The sequence below is a fragment of the Plectropomus leopardus genome, chromosome 17 (assembly GCF_008729295.1).
Source record: "Plectropomus leopardus isolate mb chromosome 17, YSFRI_Pleo_2.0, whole genome shotgun sequence".
NCBI lineage: Eukaryota > Metazoa > Chordata > Actinopteri > Perciformes > Serranidae > Plectropomus > Plectropomus leopardus.
Genome location: NC_056479.1, coordinates 830,526 through 849,961, shown reverse-complemented (window position 1 = coordinate 849,961; position 19,436 = coordinate 830,526). Strand labels below are relative to the sequence as shown.

Below are 19,436 nucleotides of genomic sequence, written 5' to 3'. Positions count from 1 at the left end.
GTTTGATTTCCAATACAAGAGTATAAGATTCTGGGTCAAGAGATAGGCGAAAGTGATCTCATCTCTATAATGGCTCGGTAAGCCCTCTTCTGGCTGAACTGATCCAAAAATGGCTGCTAGGGGCTTGGGTTTCATTGTTTTCTTTTATACAGATCAAAGGAATTCAAAGACTGAAGACCAAAAATCAGTGAGGGCCTGGCAGGACCAAAACATGTGTCCCAGTGACACAGGTGTATGTTTGCACTTGGGCATTCCGAACGAACTGCTGGATAAGTTTTAGCCAATTTATCATTAGAGTAATGGAGTCTGTGAAATATTTTAAACTGTATCAAATTATGTCTTACACAGAGGGATGTTGAACTGATTAGTGAAATGGCAGAATTCCATTGTTCATCTGAAATGGTTTCTCCCATATCCACTTCCCAGGAAGTCCTCATATTATCTCACAGCGGGGCATTTATATTCTGAATCACATTTTATACTGTATTTTAGAGATCAGTCCTTTAGTGTATGGATTGAGTTTAAGGGTTTTGTGTGTTGGCCCTTTTTCTGGTGGGCTGGGATACAATGGGAAATGTTTTGAGGCAAAGCTGTGGGCTTGCAGATAGTGGAAATAGTGGCTTTTTGTAATGTTGTAGTTTTGACATAAAAAGTCAAATGATCTAAATGAGTGGTTATCAAACAAGTCAGAAAAAGAGACCAGCCTGTAGCTATGCCAGGCTTAAAAGGCCAGATTCAGTTGAGTGGGAGGAAATATATGGTTAAATGTCAACAGAGATGAGCTGATTGTTTGAGAAATATTGAAACGTCTCCTAAACTGAGTCCAGATTTTTATGGAGCTTCCAACCACAGGGTTTGGACAGCTTTTTGACAGGTAATGGGGCCGTCAACAAGGCAATAGGAGAGGCTGGGAGACTGGACTGTAGTTCCATACTTGACCATAAAGGACCCTTTCCCTCTGCAAATGTTGATAGCCAATATTTTAACTTGCCCTGAAGTAGAATAGAAAGTTCAGCAGGCCCAATCCACCCTGTGGTTTTGGGGTTTCTAAGCTTGTCTTCCTAAGGAGACTTGTTCCAGATAAAGGTTATAATCAGGCAGTCTAAATGTTTAAAGAAAGATTTGGGTGAGAAGAAGGCTATCATTTGAAAGAAATATAAAAACCTGGGCAATATAGTCATCTTAACTTAGTTAATACATCCTGCAAGGAAGAGGGGGAGATTAGACCATTTCTCCAAATCACCTTTTGTACATTCTAACAGTTCTCTGAAATTGTGTCTGAAAACTGATTTAAATGAATTTGTAATATTGATACCGATATATGCAAAACCTTCCTGCCTAAGTTAACTCAATAATTCATGCGCTCAAATTTTACACAAAAGTCTAAATAGCAGTCAATAACCGCATTGATTTACAATATACACGGAACACATTGTATGTAGTTTCAATATTATATTGTTTTTTTTAAGTAAAACGTGCTTATCTGAAGATTAATGTTAATAGCTAGGGTTAGATTAGATTGATTAATCTCATACTCGAGAGATTCACACATTTCAGCAGTTCAAGAGTCAAAGGCAATAGAAAACAAGTGACTGAGTGCTAAATAAGCGTTAAAATATGATTAAAATACAAAAATATATATAGATATAATGTATAATCACATAGTATAAATGTGAATGATGTGGATATGACATATATGGTTATGCTGACATATTTTAGACTTACCATGGTAAAGGAGCAGGTTGCTGTTTATTGCTTATACATATAAACCTGTATTTTAGTTATCTTTGTCTTTCTACTAACTTACTGCAGTTAATTAATTTCATTAATATCTAATAAACTCAGAAACATACCTAAATAGCACATTAAGCAGTTGGTACATGTCTTTTTGTGGTGTCCTCTCAGATAGTCTCCACCATGTTTTGCTGTGCTGCACGGGGTTAGGGTTCAGGCGTGTAGAGAAAGGGGGTATATGTGCACATTTTCTCCACTGAAACACAGATGAGGAAAATATTGTGGAATAATGCTAGCAGAAGTAATCTTACATTCACCGCAGATTACAACTACAAAAAATATGTGAGGTTATCAATTTCAAAAACTGCATTAGACCATTTTACTCAAACAAAGAGCACACCATTGGGAAGCCTTGCATATGGTTTAATAAAAATAAGAAACAGGGAAAAGTTTGCAGAAGACAGGGAGCTGACACTCAGGATGAGGGTGCTGTCTTAGTGCAGGGAGTCTCCAGGCTCCATTGAATCCTGTGTAGCTCTTTTGCTGAAAGAGGGAGGGGGAAAAGGACAGGAGAGAGGGTTGGAGATACTTTTATAGGCCTGGGTGGGAAACTACTTTGGGAGATGAGGCATTTTGTTCCCCAACTTCAGTTATGAAACTTTACTTGTTGTGTTACGTTTGCGCTTATCATAGTGAATTACTCGCTTGGAAATTAGCTTTTGCTGTGCTAACCTCAGCATTTGTCTATAGTGTTTCATATGATAGTCCTACAAATATTGATCATTTTTATTAATTTATCAGACCTTGATCCTTTGTCAGCCTGCCCGTCCATGTGTCCAAGCTTTTTCCTTTGTTTAAAAAGGTCTAGGCTACTTCATTGTTCTATGTCGTCACACTACTGTTATTATAAGAGAGTGATTTTAATACAAAGTGTAAACCACTGCATGTGAATGCATGAATTAGTCAGATCTGTGCTCCAGAGGAGAGCCTTCATCAGGCTGTGTAATATTGCCCTCTACTGGATTTATACGTTAATGAACTGCATTAAACTAGAGCCTTCTGCGTTTTTAGAACCTGCTTAGGAATAGTTCCTCCAGCACCCAGTGTTCCTATTGTACTAATATACAATAACATGATTAGAGATATAACAACATAATAAAAGATAATATAATACAGTAGTGTAACAATGTCAGTGTTTAGAATAATTCCCCATTAAGCCTAGTATGTTTCATTTTTCTAAATGATTTACCCTGTAGCCTCATTCAGGTCTTTCAGCTTGCCTCCCTTTGCCATCAATGGAAAATCAGCTGAGCTGAAACATAATAAAGACAAATGGAATCAACAGAATCACAAAGCTAAAAACATCCACCCTTAAATTACATTTCTGTTCACAGTAATGTTTTTATATTGTTTATTAGTCTCAGATATGCACTCTTAATCCATATCAACACTTATGTACCACAAAATAGCACTCTACTATCAAGCACCATGTTATCTAACAAAGCTGACATGTAACTCACACTGACCTTTCAAATAAATCACACAAGCCTTTTCTCCTCTTTAACTCCCCAATCTTAGATGAAACTTCTCAAGAGCAGGACATTTTAAATGGACAGGCTGTTAGTAGCTAACAATATGTTTACAGTATAATCAGTACAGTGTCCTAACATTAGCTTACTCTGTTAGCATATCTGTTATTGGATCGTGAATGTACTAATTAAGTGGCAGATAATCCAATATCATGCTTTAATGTGTAGTGGATGATGAGGACAACTCTTGATAAGATATTCAAATGCCTACCCAAAACTGAAACTTCTTTAGGAGATTCCTTAGATGAACCTCGGGGTCAGCTAATGGACCTAACTGCCTTGTTGAACTTATAACTCTTGTAAGCAGAACTAAATTACGATAGATTTTATTGCCCGGCCGACAGTTTGAGTTAACTTACGACTCATTTGGGGCGAGGAGCTGTCAACTAAACTCCTGCAAAGATTCAAGGAGACATCAGGAGATCTCTACATCATAGAAACCGACAATTCATGTCTTTGTTGCACAACTAACATGTGACATACCCACACATCTCCAGACTGTAAGACAGAACCACATTAAATGATTTTCGTATTCAAAGTAAAACATACTTTGAAATGTTGTGTGGAGGTCTCATACCTACAGAACTGGAACTTTGCTTACCTACCGATTTTGAGGTCAAACTCACAAACACAACCTGGGCCCGTATGGAACACGAACAGGAAACACGAACACTAGAAACAACTTTAGTGCAGAGACAGCCGATTTACCAGGGGTGAGGTGGGGAGACAACCTGGCACCAGAGAGTGAGGCAGGAGTATATATGCAGCCGTGAAGGTGATTGGCGATGAGGTGCAGGTGAGGAAGTGTGCGAGGAGCTCCAGCACCCAGAAGCCACACCCAGCCCGTGCAACAAAAAGCACACCCAGAGACCCCAGCAGAAAAAACACAAAACTAGTCCCAAAAAAACAACACATAACCATCAGGCACCACAGCATCTCCTCTATCTATATCTTAATTATCCTTCCTTTACACTTTTGTGCACAGATGCTATATTGTTTTGTAATCATGCAATTTGTGATTTTCTAATTATAGGTTTTGTTGATAGACCATTGGTCATATTAAGTACTTTCATACTTTGTTATATCTTGATGCTAGTACTTGTATACCTTTACTAAATAGGATCTTTAACAACCTTTAATTATATCAGAGTGTTTTGACATGTAGACAGTTAAAACAGTAGAAGTGATAGAAGGGAAGAGTGTATTTTTCCCGCTTTGATGTTCAAGCACCACACCCCTTTTTTTCACAGGAGTTATAACCCCAGTGAAGTCAAAGGACTTTGGTCTTTTGGCTTTTTTGGTTTTTGCGTATTTGGGCTTTGGGTTTTTGCCTCTCTCCCCCTTCCTCCTTTGAGGAGGGGGGGTTGCCCACTTGTGCTGCTGCCCTGAGATGCTGTGAGCTGCTGTTTATCTATCATGAAAGAGCGAACTTTGGAAACAGCCCGTGCTACACTTGATCTAAATGACGATTTAGAACCAGAGGACTTTGCACGAGAGAGACTGTGAGACAAAGACAGACTTCGAATGAGACAAAGCCTGATAAGCTGTCATAGTGATCTCATCTCAGCCACATGAGGTGTCAGAAGATGACCCAGTTCTTCATGGAGAGAGAGAGTTGGAGGAATCAAACTCAAGCTGAGTTTGCAACGTTCAAACCGTTTCCCTGGCATTGAGACTTCTGAGGAAGGTGAAACAATGTTTCCTGTGCCTTTTTGGGGTTGATGCTCTTAAATGATAGGGACACATAGGAAGAGTTAGACCTAGGTGAGGATCTCCCATTAATACAATTATGGGTTATTCTCTGATCAGGCCTCTTCTTTATCTTTTCCCTCAATGTTTTATGGGATATGTTGCCTCTCTACTGTTGATCGATGCTTGACATTGACTTCAATCTTTAATCTTTAATCTTAACTTTTCATCTGCTTGATCATCTTGCACTATTTCAGTGCACCTGATCAAGTCAAGATGTCACACCTAATTCAGTTCCTCACTGGTTTTCATCCCCTCATTTTTATTGTTGCTTCATTTATGAGTTTGTTGTTCATTTAGTCATTTTACTCACTTTTTGTCCTTGCTGTACTCACTGTTTTATCATTTCTATCTATACTTATTCTTAAACTCATTCACTGTCTTGTAGGAATAGTTTTGCGGTGTAGTGAGTAGTTTAATAAAACCTTCATTCATAAAGACACTTGATCTTGTGATGTGTGTGCATAATGTCAGCTCCCTGTACACCTGGAAAAAGAACTCTGTAGCAAACTTCAATTTATGAGACTAAATTATATTTATAAGGCAAAATGGGCTATCAGCCTTTCTATTTTAATGGGTGGTGCTCTAAGGGTTTTAAACTTTTGGTATTGATTTATTAATTAATTAATAATTTTAATTAATTGCTTATTAATTAATAAATCCCCTATTTAAACCGCTACAAATGCACATGTTAATTTAGCTACGATATGCTGATAATATAAAAAATGATTCTTTAGACGTCTTGCCCTGTTAAAGCTCATCACAAATGGTCTTCTCTGCTGCAAAGCTACTTCTGGGAACTATTGAGATGCTCCACGTTCCGCCATTGCTGTGAAAAAACGGTCCATTGGAGCAAACGGAGATGATGGAACTCTCTCTTAAAGGGCTCTGCTGCACACTATTCAGCGTCTTAAGTCGGGAACAGATGGAGAAATATTTGGTCAGAAACTGAAGAAGGTAGTGACTTGGACCTTCTAGGAGGCATTATGTCCCCCTGCCATAAACACTAATGCCTCCTTGGAATCTATGTTCTCCTCTCTAAAAGGGCCCAAATTCCCAACTCTACTCCACAAAAAACTGCAAAATTGTACTTTATAAGTATTGTACTTTATATGCTAGTAAGGCTGGTAACTCTCTAGGCTTGCAGTACTGATTCATTAGTCCCTGGTCGTGGAACTATGGAATTCAAAACAGATACTTATTAGACAACAGAATCTCTTAAATAGCAGAACAACTAACCCATTTAGGCAACCTAAATATTTTTTTACCCTTCTAATTCGTGTGTTAATATATTGGCTTTATGTCTGGCCCACATTTCCCTGTTTCTGTCTGATGCTTTCAGGGGTTATAGTAACAGATCCTGCTGATCCTTGTCTTACGCAGATCCTTTTTAACCCAACTCCCAGCCTCCACCCCATCACAGCCCACTCGTGTTATTCTTTTTTTTTTTTAAATTGTATATAGTTTTATTTTCTTGTTAATACTTCACCCTCAACTCAAGACCCCACACAATCTGCAACATCAATGATATTCCTATTCTTAAAAAAGCAGCATACTATTGAAATATACTATAAGATTACTATTTGTAGTAATATTTTTGCCATGATATTTCCTCTGAAAATGTAATTGAAAGGGGGATGCACTAATAGGGTGTTTACAATGTGTGCTGCTCTAATGTTCTCCTTGCTTCTTGCACCACACAATGCACTATCATGATCTTGCTGTCCAAAGATGCTGACAAATATGCTTTTTATCTGTCTGTGAGGGTATCAGTGTTACAAATTATTGTTTCTGATCAGATGTTGAACCACCTCAACCTGCCCCTTTCAACACAAAGGAGCAGTGGCTCTACTTTTGAGCTCTGTCCAGATGTCTGAGCTCCTCAGTCTATCTCCAAAGCTGAACCGGGACACACTATGGAGGAAACTCATTTTTGTAGCTTGTATCTGTGATCTCATTCTTTTGGTCACTATCCAAAGCTCATAACAGTGGGTGAGGGTTAGGACATTAAGGGGCCAGTAAATCAAAAGCTCTGCCTTCCACCTCAGCTCCCTTTTTACCATGACAGTCTAGCCGAGTGACACCATCACTGATGATCCCACGCCAGACCACCAATCCATCTCAAGCTCTGTTTTACCCTCACTCATGAACAAGACCCTAAAATATTTAAAGTCCTTCGCTTGGGGCAGTAACTCTTTCCTAATCTTGAGGGGGCAATCCACTGTTTTCTGGCAGAGAACCATGGCCTCAAATTTGGAGTTGCTGACACTCATCCTGGTCGCTTTATTCCCAGCTGCAAACCACCCCACTGCATGCTGGAGGTCACGGTGTGATGAAGCCATCAGAATCATTTCGTCTGCAAAGAGCAACGATGCAACACTTTCCTCCCCATAGCTGCATCTTGAGGTCCTGTCCATGAATAATCACAGAATCTGTGACAAAGTACAACCCCGGGAGAGGCCAACACCCTTCCAGATGGTGTTGGCCTCTCTGTGTTTGTGTTTCTCTCATGTTTGTCTTTGTGCTGTGTATGCTGACACAACTCTCATTTAGGTTATACAAGGACTGTTGTAGGAAAGCCTTAGGTAGCCATATTTCCTACCCATTCTCATTTCAAAGTCATCAAATGCTGGTGCTTTGTCAGTGCTTTCAGCGTAAGATATCAATCCCAAAAGCCATCTTAACTATGATGTGCTACTGGACACTGTCAGGTTGAAACTCTTCAGGTAAAAAACTAATATGAGGCTGTCTAGAGCGTAATATTTAGACACAAAATTTGACTGACGAAACTGAGATACAAGACGACTTGGGATGAGAAGGCTCCCTCACACACACACAAGACTTCCTGGTTGGACAGAAAGTTTTCTGTTCACCAAAATTAAACTTCACCAGATTTTTGGCAGAGAATTGAAGATCCAGGAGCATTTGACCATCATACATCAGTAGAGACTTGACATTTTCAGAAACAAGCAACAGAAAAAGCACAAAGAGAAACAAGGTTGACAGCAGCAGACAGCAAACCACACACACTGGCACCATTATGCATTAAAATGAAGAATAACTAATAAAATAGCTTTCTAAATAAGTTTCTCCTGGGTCTCTCCAAGCCTCTTGTTCTCAGAATGCAACTTCTTGTCATATTGCTGTTTGTAAAGAAAAAATGGAGATATGCATTATTAGATTATGAGATTAACCCCCCCACCCCCTCCCTTAATGAATTGTTAATATCAGTTTCATACCCTTTTGTCATGATTTTAGTTGTGAAGAATGCTATGGCAGCATATGTAAACATTTTAATGGAAATGAGGTTAATTCACAGTTGAAGTCCTGCAGGAGTAGCTCTAGTTTACTTGTAACGCTCGGTGTCATTTTGTCTCCTTCAGGTCCAGTTGATCCATTATAACCAGGATCTGTATGCCAACTACACAGATGCAGCTAAAAGCCCCCATGGCATCGCTGTGGTCTCCATCTTCATAAAGGTCAGCATTCCCTCTGGGAGTACAGAGAAACACAATTAAGGAGCTATAAAGAAACATGGTGGGGCAGGTGTTAGCACTGTCACCTCACAGCAAGAGGGTCAAACTTCGTGGGTGGGTTCTGCTGAATAAAATATAAATACATTTGTAACAGAGTTTATTGGATGATTTGGTCATGATTTAAAACATAACCTCTCAAATGTGGATTATGGATGGCATTATAGATTGTAATTATAAAGATTCCAAAAGAGGAAACAAAAAAATGTCACTGTTTCAGTCCTTAAGCCACTTACATTTACTACTGTGTGTGTGCACGTGCATGTGTTTATGTGCACATGTTTGTGTGTGGTGTGTGTGTGTGTGTGTGTGTGTGTGTGTGCGCACGCATGTGTATGTGCACGTGGTATTTGTGTGTGACTAGGTGTGTGTGTGTGTGTGTGTGTGTGTGTGTGTGTGTTTGTTTATATGTCTGTGCTGTACCATTTCTTGTGATAAATATTTGATCCCCCTCTCTCTTTGTCATTTCTCAGCTCTCTGAAAATTCCAATGCCTTCCTCAACCGTATGCTCAATAGAGACACCATCACAAGAATCAACTATAAACGTAAGACACACAGACTTTCTCTCCATCTCACACACACGGTCTCCACCTGTATTTTGTCCCTTGACAAGCTAATTTTTTGACCATATACTGGGCTGTATCTATCTTGTATGTCTTGAGCAAAATGAGATATTTAAATCTGCTGTAAAAAAAACTTCTTCAACAGATATTATGAGATAATTGTCAGAAGTTTTGGGTTTTGTTCTGACCAGTGTACTGTCTTCTCTGTCCAGCAAAAAAACTTGTCAAACAGGCTCCACATGGGCTGCCCTCTAAAGTAGTAGAATCTAAATTTCTGTTAATGTGAAACTTTGATAGTTAGCTAAAACTAACATTAAGCTAACGAAAGTTAGCTTTCAGAAAATGTCCTTTTGCTGGTTGTGGGGACCACTGAATCCATGACTTTGTCCATTTGTGTGACCTAAACTGAACTAAACCGTTAAATGAACTCAGTTTCCCACAATCCTAAATCATTTACACCGACATGTAAAAACCCTGCCAATTGATCCAGTTGTCATTGGTCAAGGTTAGTGGATGACCCATGATGTCTCTCGTTATTTATGAAGCCGTGCAGCCACTGTATTATCTGTCACAATCCTGCTCCTCTCCCCCCTCAGTACTTTTCCACTCACTCTCCCTCTGCTCCCTCTACCTGCTGACCACGCCCACTCTGCCTGCTTACTCACTCACCTCCAGCTGCAGCCCATCAGTAATCAACCCAGGATATAAGCCACCCACACACACAGACTCATTGCCAGATTGTTCCTTCGCATCATGCAAGACTCTCCAGCATTCTCCTGCCAGATCTTTGAAAGCCGACCCTGCCTGTTCCTGACCTGCTCTCTTCGCCTGATCCCCGGTAAACCTACCTGCCTTCTGTCCCCGACCACGAGTTCTGTTTTGGCGTTCCTGATCTGCTCTGCTGGCAAAGACCTCTCCGCCTGGCCCCGACGATCCTCCTGGTCCATCCCCATCGGTACCGTTGCATCATCGGACTGTTCACTCGGTTTCGGAACCTCCGCCTGTCCCCGACCACGCTTCCGCCTTCTCCTCGACGGTATCTCCACACGTGCTGTCGAGCTGCTGGGCTACGGGGTTTCCTCTGCATCTACGCCGAGTGACGTAAGCTTCGGTTCGTTGCTTCGATCTCCCTCCAGAGACTTTGTTGTGGGTTCCAACCCGAAGAACGAACTGTTTGCAGAATTACTTCATCTTGCTTTGTGTCTGATTTGTGCTGGGCTGAATAAACGTCATTACCAACTATCCCTGTTTACCGGTGTACTGCATCTGGGTCCGTATCACACCCGTTACATTATCAACAACACAGTCCTGCAAATATTTCACAATAAAAGGTCTTATGTTACCAACGGAAGGAATTCTGTCTACAGAAAGTTTGTCAGAGGGCTTTTATATTAAAACGGAAATGGGAAAAGTTGAGTAAAACAGATACATCTGTATTTCCTCATGTCTGTGACAAAAAAAGACATTGAAACTGTAGTGAAAGGTGGTATCGAGTCAACATACCTATCAAAATATGATTTTCATTGGCTGTTTTTGCCCCAAACCACACCTATCATGTGGGAAGAAATGTCAAGACTCAAGCAGCGCTGCTTACGCATGCAGTGTGGCTGCTCTAATCTGTTAACATTGGCGGCAAAACAAAAAACAAGAGAATCTGTGACATCACTTTCTGCACACGCATACAGTGTGGCTCATGCTCTGTCCACTTCCTCATTGAATGGCCCTCTGACCTCCACCATGTAGTCTGCTCGGGGCAGACACACTGTACTCTCTAACAGTAGCTACACAGAGCCTGCTTATTCCGGGTTAGTCGAGTACACACCGGTAACCAAGAATCAACAAGTTAGCTTTAGCAGCTACAATACAAAGTCCGCCAGTTTCGTAAGCAACAAGGATCAACAACACCAAGTTAGCGCAGACATGCTAATTCTGCAAAGAAAATAAAAACTGCTTTCACAATGCCTGTTCAAGGTGCAAATATCACCCCATATTGCCTGCCTTGCCGTTCTGTATATAACGTCCTGTTACAGAAAGGAGAAAAGAGTTGTCTCGCCTCTGATCCAGGACCAGAGGTAGTAACAGCACTGTAACGAGGACTGTGTAAAATATTAAGCTGGAAAGACATGACCATGGGTCAGGAGGTGTGATGTTTTGATTACGTATAATGTTGGTGACCACACTGCAGGAGATTTAAAGCAGCTGTTAGCAATTAGCAGCTAATTCAAAGAAGAACAGCCGCAAACTGAAATTCAGGAGCTCTTAACCCTCCGAACAGAGGACGATATCATCTGCCATGGTAAATGATTGTTAATGAAATGTTATACCACAGTTATAGTTTAGAAAGTGTTGCCGATGCATTTATTATATCTCACACTAAAGGCTGACACTGTTGTGTTACATGTCACGCCTGTCATGTCCCTTTTGATTGCGGGATGCTGCGATGCAGTGTATTATCACACACTGAAGCAGCGTGATGCTGGGGTACATCTCCTTGTAAAAGCAGCCGAAGAGTGACCAGTTTCCTCTGAACTGCACAATCTGAACACAGCACAGCAAAGACTGAATTGGAAGCATAGCTTTTCCCAGTCTGCATCAGAGGTGGATCGCTCTCTATCAGACTCTCTACTAGTGAGTGAACAACAATCATAGCATTCAGCATCATGAAAGTGCGTTCTGGCAGCATTACACCCGTGATCCCACACATGCTTATTTCTTTTCATTCCTTTAATCAGCTGCTGCTGCAGATAAACCAAAGTCACTTGGTTGATTTATGGTGTCTGGTGCACGGCACACCATCAAGCAGACTCAACAAAACCAAAATCTGTATTATGTTTTTTTTAAAAAGAAGGAAAATAAATGTGGAAAATAATATCAGATCGGGCTGTTTTTTTTTTCTAGTTTTTCTTTCTTTCTTTTTTGACATGCTTGTTATTTGTGCCGTTAATCAGTATTGTACTGTTAAAGAAACTATATAAAAAAATCAACCTCTGTGTGTGAGGATGCTGCACCTTCTGATATGTAGATATTTCCACATGTCACTCCAAACCACAAATGTCAACCTCATGGTGGCACCAGGGGTAAAGTCAGGGCATCACTAAAGTCATTAGCTTTCATCACTGACTGAATAAAATTTTGTAGCAACCCATATTAAATAGTTGGTAAGATATTTCAGTCTAGACCAAAGTGGTGGAGGTTCAATAATGAACATGGGAAAAAGGCAATAGCCAACTTGGCAAGAAACGCAAACAGAAGAAATAAATAAAAGGTGACAAGGAATTGACCAAGCAACTCAAGAAGACATGGCCCAAAAAGTATCCAGATATCAGAAAAAAAGTTACAAAATTACCTAAAATTAAATTAATTTTAAATATATAATTCTAATTATTTTGAATATAGTTTCTGGTCATTTTTCACTAATTTTTAATAATTTTCTTGTAATCCTTCCTTCTTTTTCAAAATAACTTCCAGGTCATTTTCTTTGTCACCTTGTATTCATTTCTTGCTATTTGTGGGACATTCTCGTGAAGCTGGTCATTACCCTTTTTCCACATTTTTGACAGAAATCAAACTGATTTGCTCAGGTTTCAAAGGGTTAAACAGCTTGTGAGAGGCATCTGAACGCAGCACAAGAAAACTGATTTGAACTAGGTTTTTAAAGGGTTAAAAGAGTGCATTCTTAATTTCATACAAATAAGTGCAACATTGCCAAAATCTGTTTTCATACCTCTGCTGTGAAGATGTAAGACCCTCTGGAGGGTTCTTGCTGCTAATGGGGCTAAACATAGCAACACAAACACACAAACACACATGCGCCGAAACTTGTCTGTGCCACATACGAGGACAGTGACTTCTGTGGATTCTCTGGAGACTTACACGTAGCTGAGCCAAGGAGCAGGTCGTTGAACACCATAGCCCGTTTTCTACAGGCTACAGTTTGTCCTTAAATAGGAGATGAGTGCCCCTAATGGAGCTGTGTAGACAGAGTGTCTCTAATTAATACAGCACACACACATATATATTGCTTCCAGATATTTAGCAAATGATTTCTTATAATTAGTGGAAACATTATAGAGTCAAACCCTGACGCAATGCTCTTCAACACACACACACACACACACACAGTATCTCAACCTTTTTCTTTTTTCCTAGGATGCTGTGTTCCCGCTAATGGGTCTGAACATAACAGACCTTCACACAACACACTGCATCACCTTCTCTCTCTCTCTCTCTCTCTCTCTCTCTCTCTCTCTCTCTCTCTCTCTCTCAGTTCAATTTGCTTTATTGGCATGACTGTTTCTAAAACAATATTGCCAAAGCCACAGATACAATTAAATGATGATATAAATAAATACAAGAGAAAAAAATCAAATAATGATATTCAAATCAACAGCCATCCATTGGATAAAAAAATAGATGCATAAATAAAAAGAGCAAGTCTTTTTTGTTTCTGTGTGTGTGTGTGTGTGTGTGTGTGTGTGTGTGTGTGGTGTGTCTATAGACTGTATACTGTATATAGACATAACTAAACAAAACCAAAAAATAAAACAAAAGGTGAGACGTGCAGGAGAAATGAAGTCTAAACATCATGTCAGGTTGTTGTTCAGGTTGTCCTGTAGACTGTGACATGCACCAACATACCTCGCTGCTTCTATGCAGCCATTGTTGGGCGTGTTCCTGTGAACTGTGATGATGCTTTTACAGAACTCAGTGAGTAGGGTTTCAAGTGGGTGTTTGTACCATTTTTCAAAGTCTTGATTTACAAGAGGACCCTACACTTCACTACCATACAGTATTATTGGTTGGATTATGGATTGGAATATTTTGAGCCAGATTCTGATGGGTATATTGATGTTTGAAGACTTTTTTATAGCACAGAAGGCCCTTCTCCCTTTGTCTCTGAGAACATTCAGGACCAGATTGAAATGTCCTGTAGAGGTAATGTTTAGTCCCAAATATGTGTAGTTGTGTGTGTATTCAATGTTGGTTAAACCCTGCAAAAACCTATCTGGGTTTCCCACTGGGTCGTTTCTGGAAGACCATAACCCTGGTCTTCTCCAGATGAACTGTCAGGGCCCAGGACTGACAGAAGTTTTGTAGATGATCCAGTTGCTGTTGTAAGGCCTCTTTAAATGGAGCCAGCAATACGAGACCATCTGCAAAGAGTAGTGATTTAATCTCTGAGTCAGAAAGGGTGAGGCCGGGGATGTCTGATTGTTCTAGTGATTCTGCCAGATCATCAATATAAATAATAAACAGGGGGGTGCTGAGACTGCAGCCCTGTTCCACCCCTCTACTTTGGGAAAGAAATCTGTCTCCATATCACTGATTTCACAGCACATTTAATTTCAGGAATAGACCATTAAGCCAAATTGAGTCAAATTCTTTTTTGAAATTGGCAAAACAAGAGAAGATTTTCATCTTGTTTTGGTGGATATGTTTATTAACTCATTGAGTGCCATTGACGTATATATATGTCATTCAAATGTCAAATACTCAGAACAAGGTTGAATAGTTTTAAAATGACAGTTTTGAGCTTATGGTGGCTAAATTTCAGCATTTCATTTTAGGATACCATCAGGACCACTGGCCTTCTTTGGCTATAGTGCATGGATTTTAGACAGTAGCTCCTCTTCAGTAATTTGGTAGTCTACAGGATTGTCTTTAAGGACTGTTTCTCCATCCATCCATCCATTTTCTTCTGCTTATCCGCTTACTCTGCACTGTGGTTTCGACCATAGGCACAAACAACAGTCAGGATCCGTCCCCCCTACCCAAAGGCGGAGGGAGGCTACCCTCTCATTTACCAGGGTAAATTCCAACATACAGGCACTGAGTCGGGGGGCAATAAGTATTGCCACCCCTGCCCAGCGCCTCTCACCAGTGGAAGAGTCCAACCCCTCTCGAGAAGACTGCTTCCGGAGCCTACGCTATGTGTCGAGGTGAGGCTATCTATATCTAGTCGGACCTTCTCAACCTCGTGCACCAGCTCAGGCTCCTTCTCCACCAGAGAGGTGATATTCCACATCCCTAGAGTTAGCTTCTGCAACCGAGGATCGGACCGCCAAGATCCCTGCCTTCGGCTGCTGCCCAGCTAACACAGCACCCGACCCCTTTGGCCCCTCCTATGGGTGGTGAGCCCACGGGAAGGAGGTCCCACGTCGCCTCTTTGGGCTGTGCCAGGCCACCAGGCGCTCGCCCTCGAGCCCCAACCCCAGGGCTGGCTCCGGGGGGGGGGGGCTCGGTGACCCACTTTTGGGCAAGGGAAACTTCGAACCATTTGTCGCATTCATCAAAAGGGGTCCGGTGAGCTTCACTTTGTCTGGTCCCTCCCCTAGAACCTGTTTGCCATGGGTGACCCTACCAAAGGCATAAAGCCCCCAACAACTCAACTCCTGGGATCAGTGGGACATGCAAACCCCTCCACTACGATAAGGCGGTAGCTCAGGGAGGGGACGACTGTGTCTAAAATTTGTAATTTGTTGAGATTATTTTGGACTGAATGCAGTGTTATAGTACTATACAGGTTTATACAAGTGCATACAAGTGTTTTTTTCCACATTTCACCATTTTGAAAAGCAATGATAATTCTTATTTGTGCAGTTTGTTGAAAGAGTGCCATTTTTGCAGAAATTATTTGAGTCAATGGACTCTTCAATTGCAGCAAGTTGATCAGGATGGTCCAGCTGTCTGTGTTTTTGATTTGATTCATTTCCGAGTGTTTTTCTCAGATGTCTGCAGTCTGTGTCAAACCACTTTTCAATAGCTGACTTTTTGGATTTGTGATGCTGAGACTTTTTCAGATGGGATAAATTTGCAGCATTGTCAAATATGTTGTTAATATTCCTTACAGCCTGAGTCAGGCCATTATTACTGTGGGGATATCATGTGGAAAGGAAAGAAAATTGTCTAATGGTCTCTGTCTCTCTCTCACTCTCACTCTCACTCCCTCTCCCTCTCTCTCTCTCTCCCTCCTTCTCTCTCTCTCTCTCTCTAGATGATGCATTCTTATTAATGGGTCTGAACATAGCTGACCTTTACCCTGACACCACGCGTTACATCACCTATGAGGGCTCCATCACCATCCCTCCCTGCTACGAGACGTCCACGTGGATACTTATCAACAAGCCTGTCTACGTAACGCAGATGCAGGTAGTAGTCTCCAAGGTCTATATATAAATGATCTCCCTCTCCAACTGTGTCTTTAGTAGCCGCATTTATAGTGCCTGTTCAAGGCAGGAATGGCATATTGTGCTGCCTTGCTGTTCTGTATATAACATCTGATCGCCAGAAGGGAAACAGTGTGGCCTCACCTCTGAGCCAGGAGCTAAAGTAGTACCAGTCCTGAAACGAGGTCTGTGTAAAGCATAAACCTGGAAAGACGTGACCATGGTCAGCAGGAGTGGGACACTTTGATGACGTGTTTATATGTGCGACCCACCTTAAAAAGCAGCTGTTAGCATAGCTGCTAATGCAAAGAAGAAGAACTGCAGCCATAAATGTCTTCAAATTCGGACAACAATAAGATTAAGGGGCTCTTTACTCTCCGATCAGAGGACAAGATCAGCTGCCATATAACAGACACGCAATGCATGCTGGTTAGATTTGTGTCCGCGCGCATCTTTACTTGCTGTGTAAAATACCCAGATCTACTGGCCCATATAGCATACATACTAGAGACTCACTTACAGCTCCACTGAGAGGAAGCCCCTCCGAAAGCGTCCCGTTACCATAGTAATTCACTTACCGGCATGCTTGCATGCACATCGAGAGAGGAGAGGAGGAAGAAAAAAGATGCTGACTTAAATTACAGCATTACAGAGAAGAAACCACTGTACAAATAATTGTGTGGCTATTGCGAACCTTTCCCCAGATGATCTGAATGACTTGTTTCTCTGTGCTGACCTGTCTCATCAGTGTGCCGCCAATAACCTTGTTTCACCGCGATGTTTTCAGTTATATATCCTATTTTTTCTCTTTTTATTGCTTGGGGAAATGGGTATGGCACGGCAATATCAATGATTTCAAACTCTGACTATTGATTAACTTTTTCTCCTGGTAGCCCCTCAGACTTCCTTACACTTAACAGAGCTATTTACATCACCAGCAAATGATACAGGTCCTTCATTAGAAGCATACATGTATAAGTAGTATCCTATCTTTACACTTTTGAATTAAATCCTTTAATCCTTCCCGCAATGCAACCGACACTCAAGCCACATGTCCATTTTCCCAATAATGTGCGTGTGTGGTTTTAAGTTGTGTGCATGTATGGTCATGTGCATCTATTTGTATTGTATTTTTTGTATTTATTCATTATGCACAGTTTAAAACATGCAGAGGAAAAAAAATAACAAGAAAGACAGGTACCCAAAGGGCTTATTTAAAGCCTCCACCTAAAAAAAACTTTCTTTTCTAAATTATTAAAAACTTAAAATAGAGGAAGAACACAAAAAATAATACTAATGATGCCAAACTAAAAACAAACATGCTAGATAACAACAACAACAATTAAGCATATGGTATAGTATGTATATGCGTCTATGTATGAGTGTGTGTGTACGTGTGTATGTGAGGGAGATTAGCTTTTTCTATCAACCCATGTGCAATACTTTTCAAGCATCTTCAGTAACATTGTATGGAGATACAGTTTTTTGCCAAATAAAAGAAGTCATTCAATAATTTGCTACCCCGAAATCTTATTGAAAATTGACCTCTGCAAGTGAGAAATTTAGGAAGGTAAAGATCTAATGATTTACGAGTTGCATATGAATCTAACTGTGAATTTGTTTCAAAGTAAGTTTGAACTGCTGAGGAATATTCCCATCACTTAAAATTGTTTTTAATTAAAACATATCTGAAAAATATAAATATCATAAATAGTTCAAATCTGGAGTCCCTGAAATAAAGGGGAGGTTAAAATATGTGACTCTGATCTGGTTGCATCCTAACAAAACGTTTCTGGAGGACCAAAAATTTGTGAAGAGTAGTCGGAAAAGTATTCCCCCAAACTATATTGCAATATGAAAGATAAGGAAAAATCAAACTATAATAAAGTGTTATGAGGCAATTTGTGGTGACAAAATGACCAACCCTCCTTATTATACCAATAGATTTATGATTTTAGTTTGACATCTCCAATTCGGATTCTCATCAACAATTCCCAGAAATTTTGTACTTGACACCTGAGGCATCTCAATAGACTCAATCATAATTTTAGATAAATCTTTGTATGTGAGTATGTTTTTTTACCACTGAAAACAATAAAGTTAGATTTTTTTTATATTCAAAGATAATTTATTTAATCTGAACCATGTAGCATAGGCAGATAAACCAGCATTAGCATCCTCCATCAGTGAATCAAAATTTGAACGAGAGAAAAGTAGGGTTGTATCATCTGCAAACATTATTGGAGACAGAATATTTGAAACATTAGACAAATCATTTATATAGATAAGAAATAATAATAAAATAACCTTTAACACAAGCAAACTGACTTCTATTAGAGACATATTGTTTAACCATTTGTAAGCAGCAGCATGAAAACCATACTTATACAGCTTTTCTAACAAAATATGATTTAACTGTGTCAAAGGCTTTTGAAATATCAATGAAAATACTGCAAGTAAATTCATTATTTTCAAGTGCAGAGGTGACATTGTCAATCAGCTGAAGCAAAGTTACAGTATATAAGTGGAGTGGTTTTTCCGGAAACTATACTGATGTTTGTGTGGCAACATGAGGGGGGGGGTAGGTTGTTAAGTTGAATAATGGACAGAGTTTAATAATTCTTTTAAAGAGAATTTTGATCAGGCCAACCACACCCAAACCGCTATTAGAGGAATTAGTATTTGACAAAATAATTATCAGTTACCGACAACGCCACCCCAGGAATTTCACCTGGAGAACTGTACTAACCCTTTCCACAGTAGTTAAAGCACACAAGTTCATTCACTGATGAAAGCTTGAGACCGGGTCCAGCCTAAAAAATTAAGTTAATTTTATTTAACAATATATTATTTTACTTAACACAGTTCAATAAAATCATTATACGCATGCACTCACCCTTAAACAAACCCCACAAAATACACAAAGAGAAAGGCAAATAACTAAATTAGGTTTTACATCAGGGTTAAATTAATGAACCACACATAAATTAACAAAACCCCACACAAAATACACAAAAAAAGGACAAATAACTAAATTGGGTTTTACATCAGGGTTAAATTAATGAACCCACATAGCTTAACAAAACCCAACACATGCAAGC

At 40.0% G+C, this 19,436-nt stretch overlaps 1 protein-coding gene across 1 annotated transcript in view; it reads left to right on the top strand.

Annotated features, from left to right (window-relative positions):
* The window catches only part of LOC121956787 (carbonic anhydrase-related protein 10-like), a 208,771-nt gene that overhangs the window by 169,041 nt on the left and 20,294 nt on the right, over positions 1–19,436 (top strand). The window contains exons 5-7 of the mRNA XM_042505171.1: positions 8,456–8,551; positions 9,079–9,151; positions 16,164–16,318. Of these exons, the coding sequence (XP_042361105.1) occupies positions 8,456–8,551; positions 9,079–9,151; positions 16,164–16,318 (324 nt within the window). The remainder of the gene's footprint in view (positions 1–8,455; positions 8,552–9,078; positions 9,152–16,163; positions 16,319–19,436) is intronic.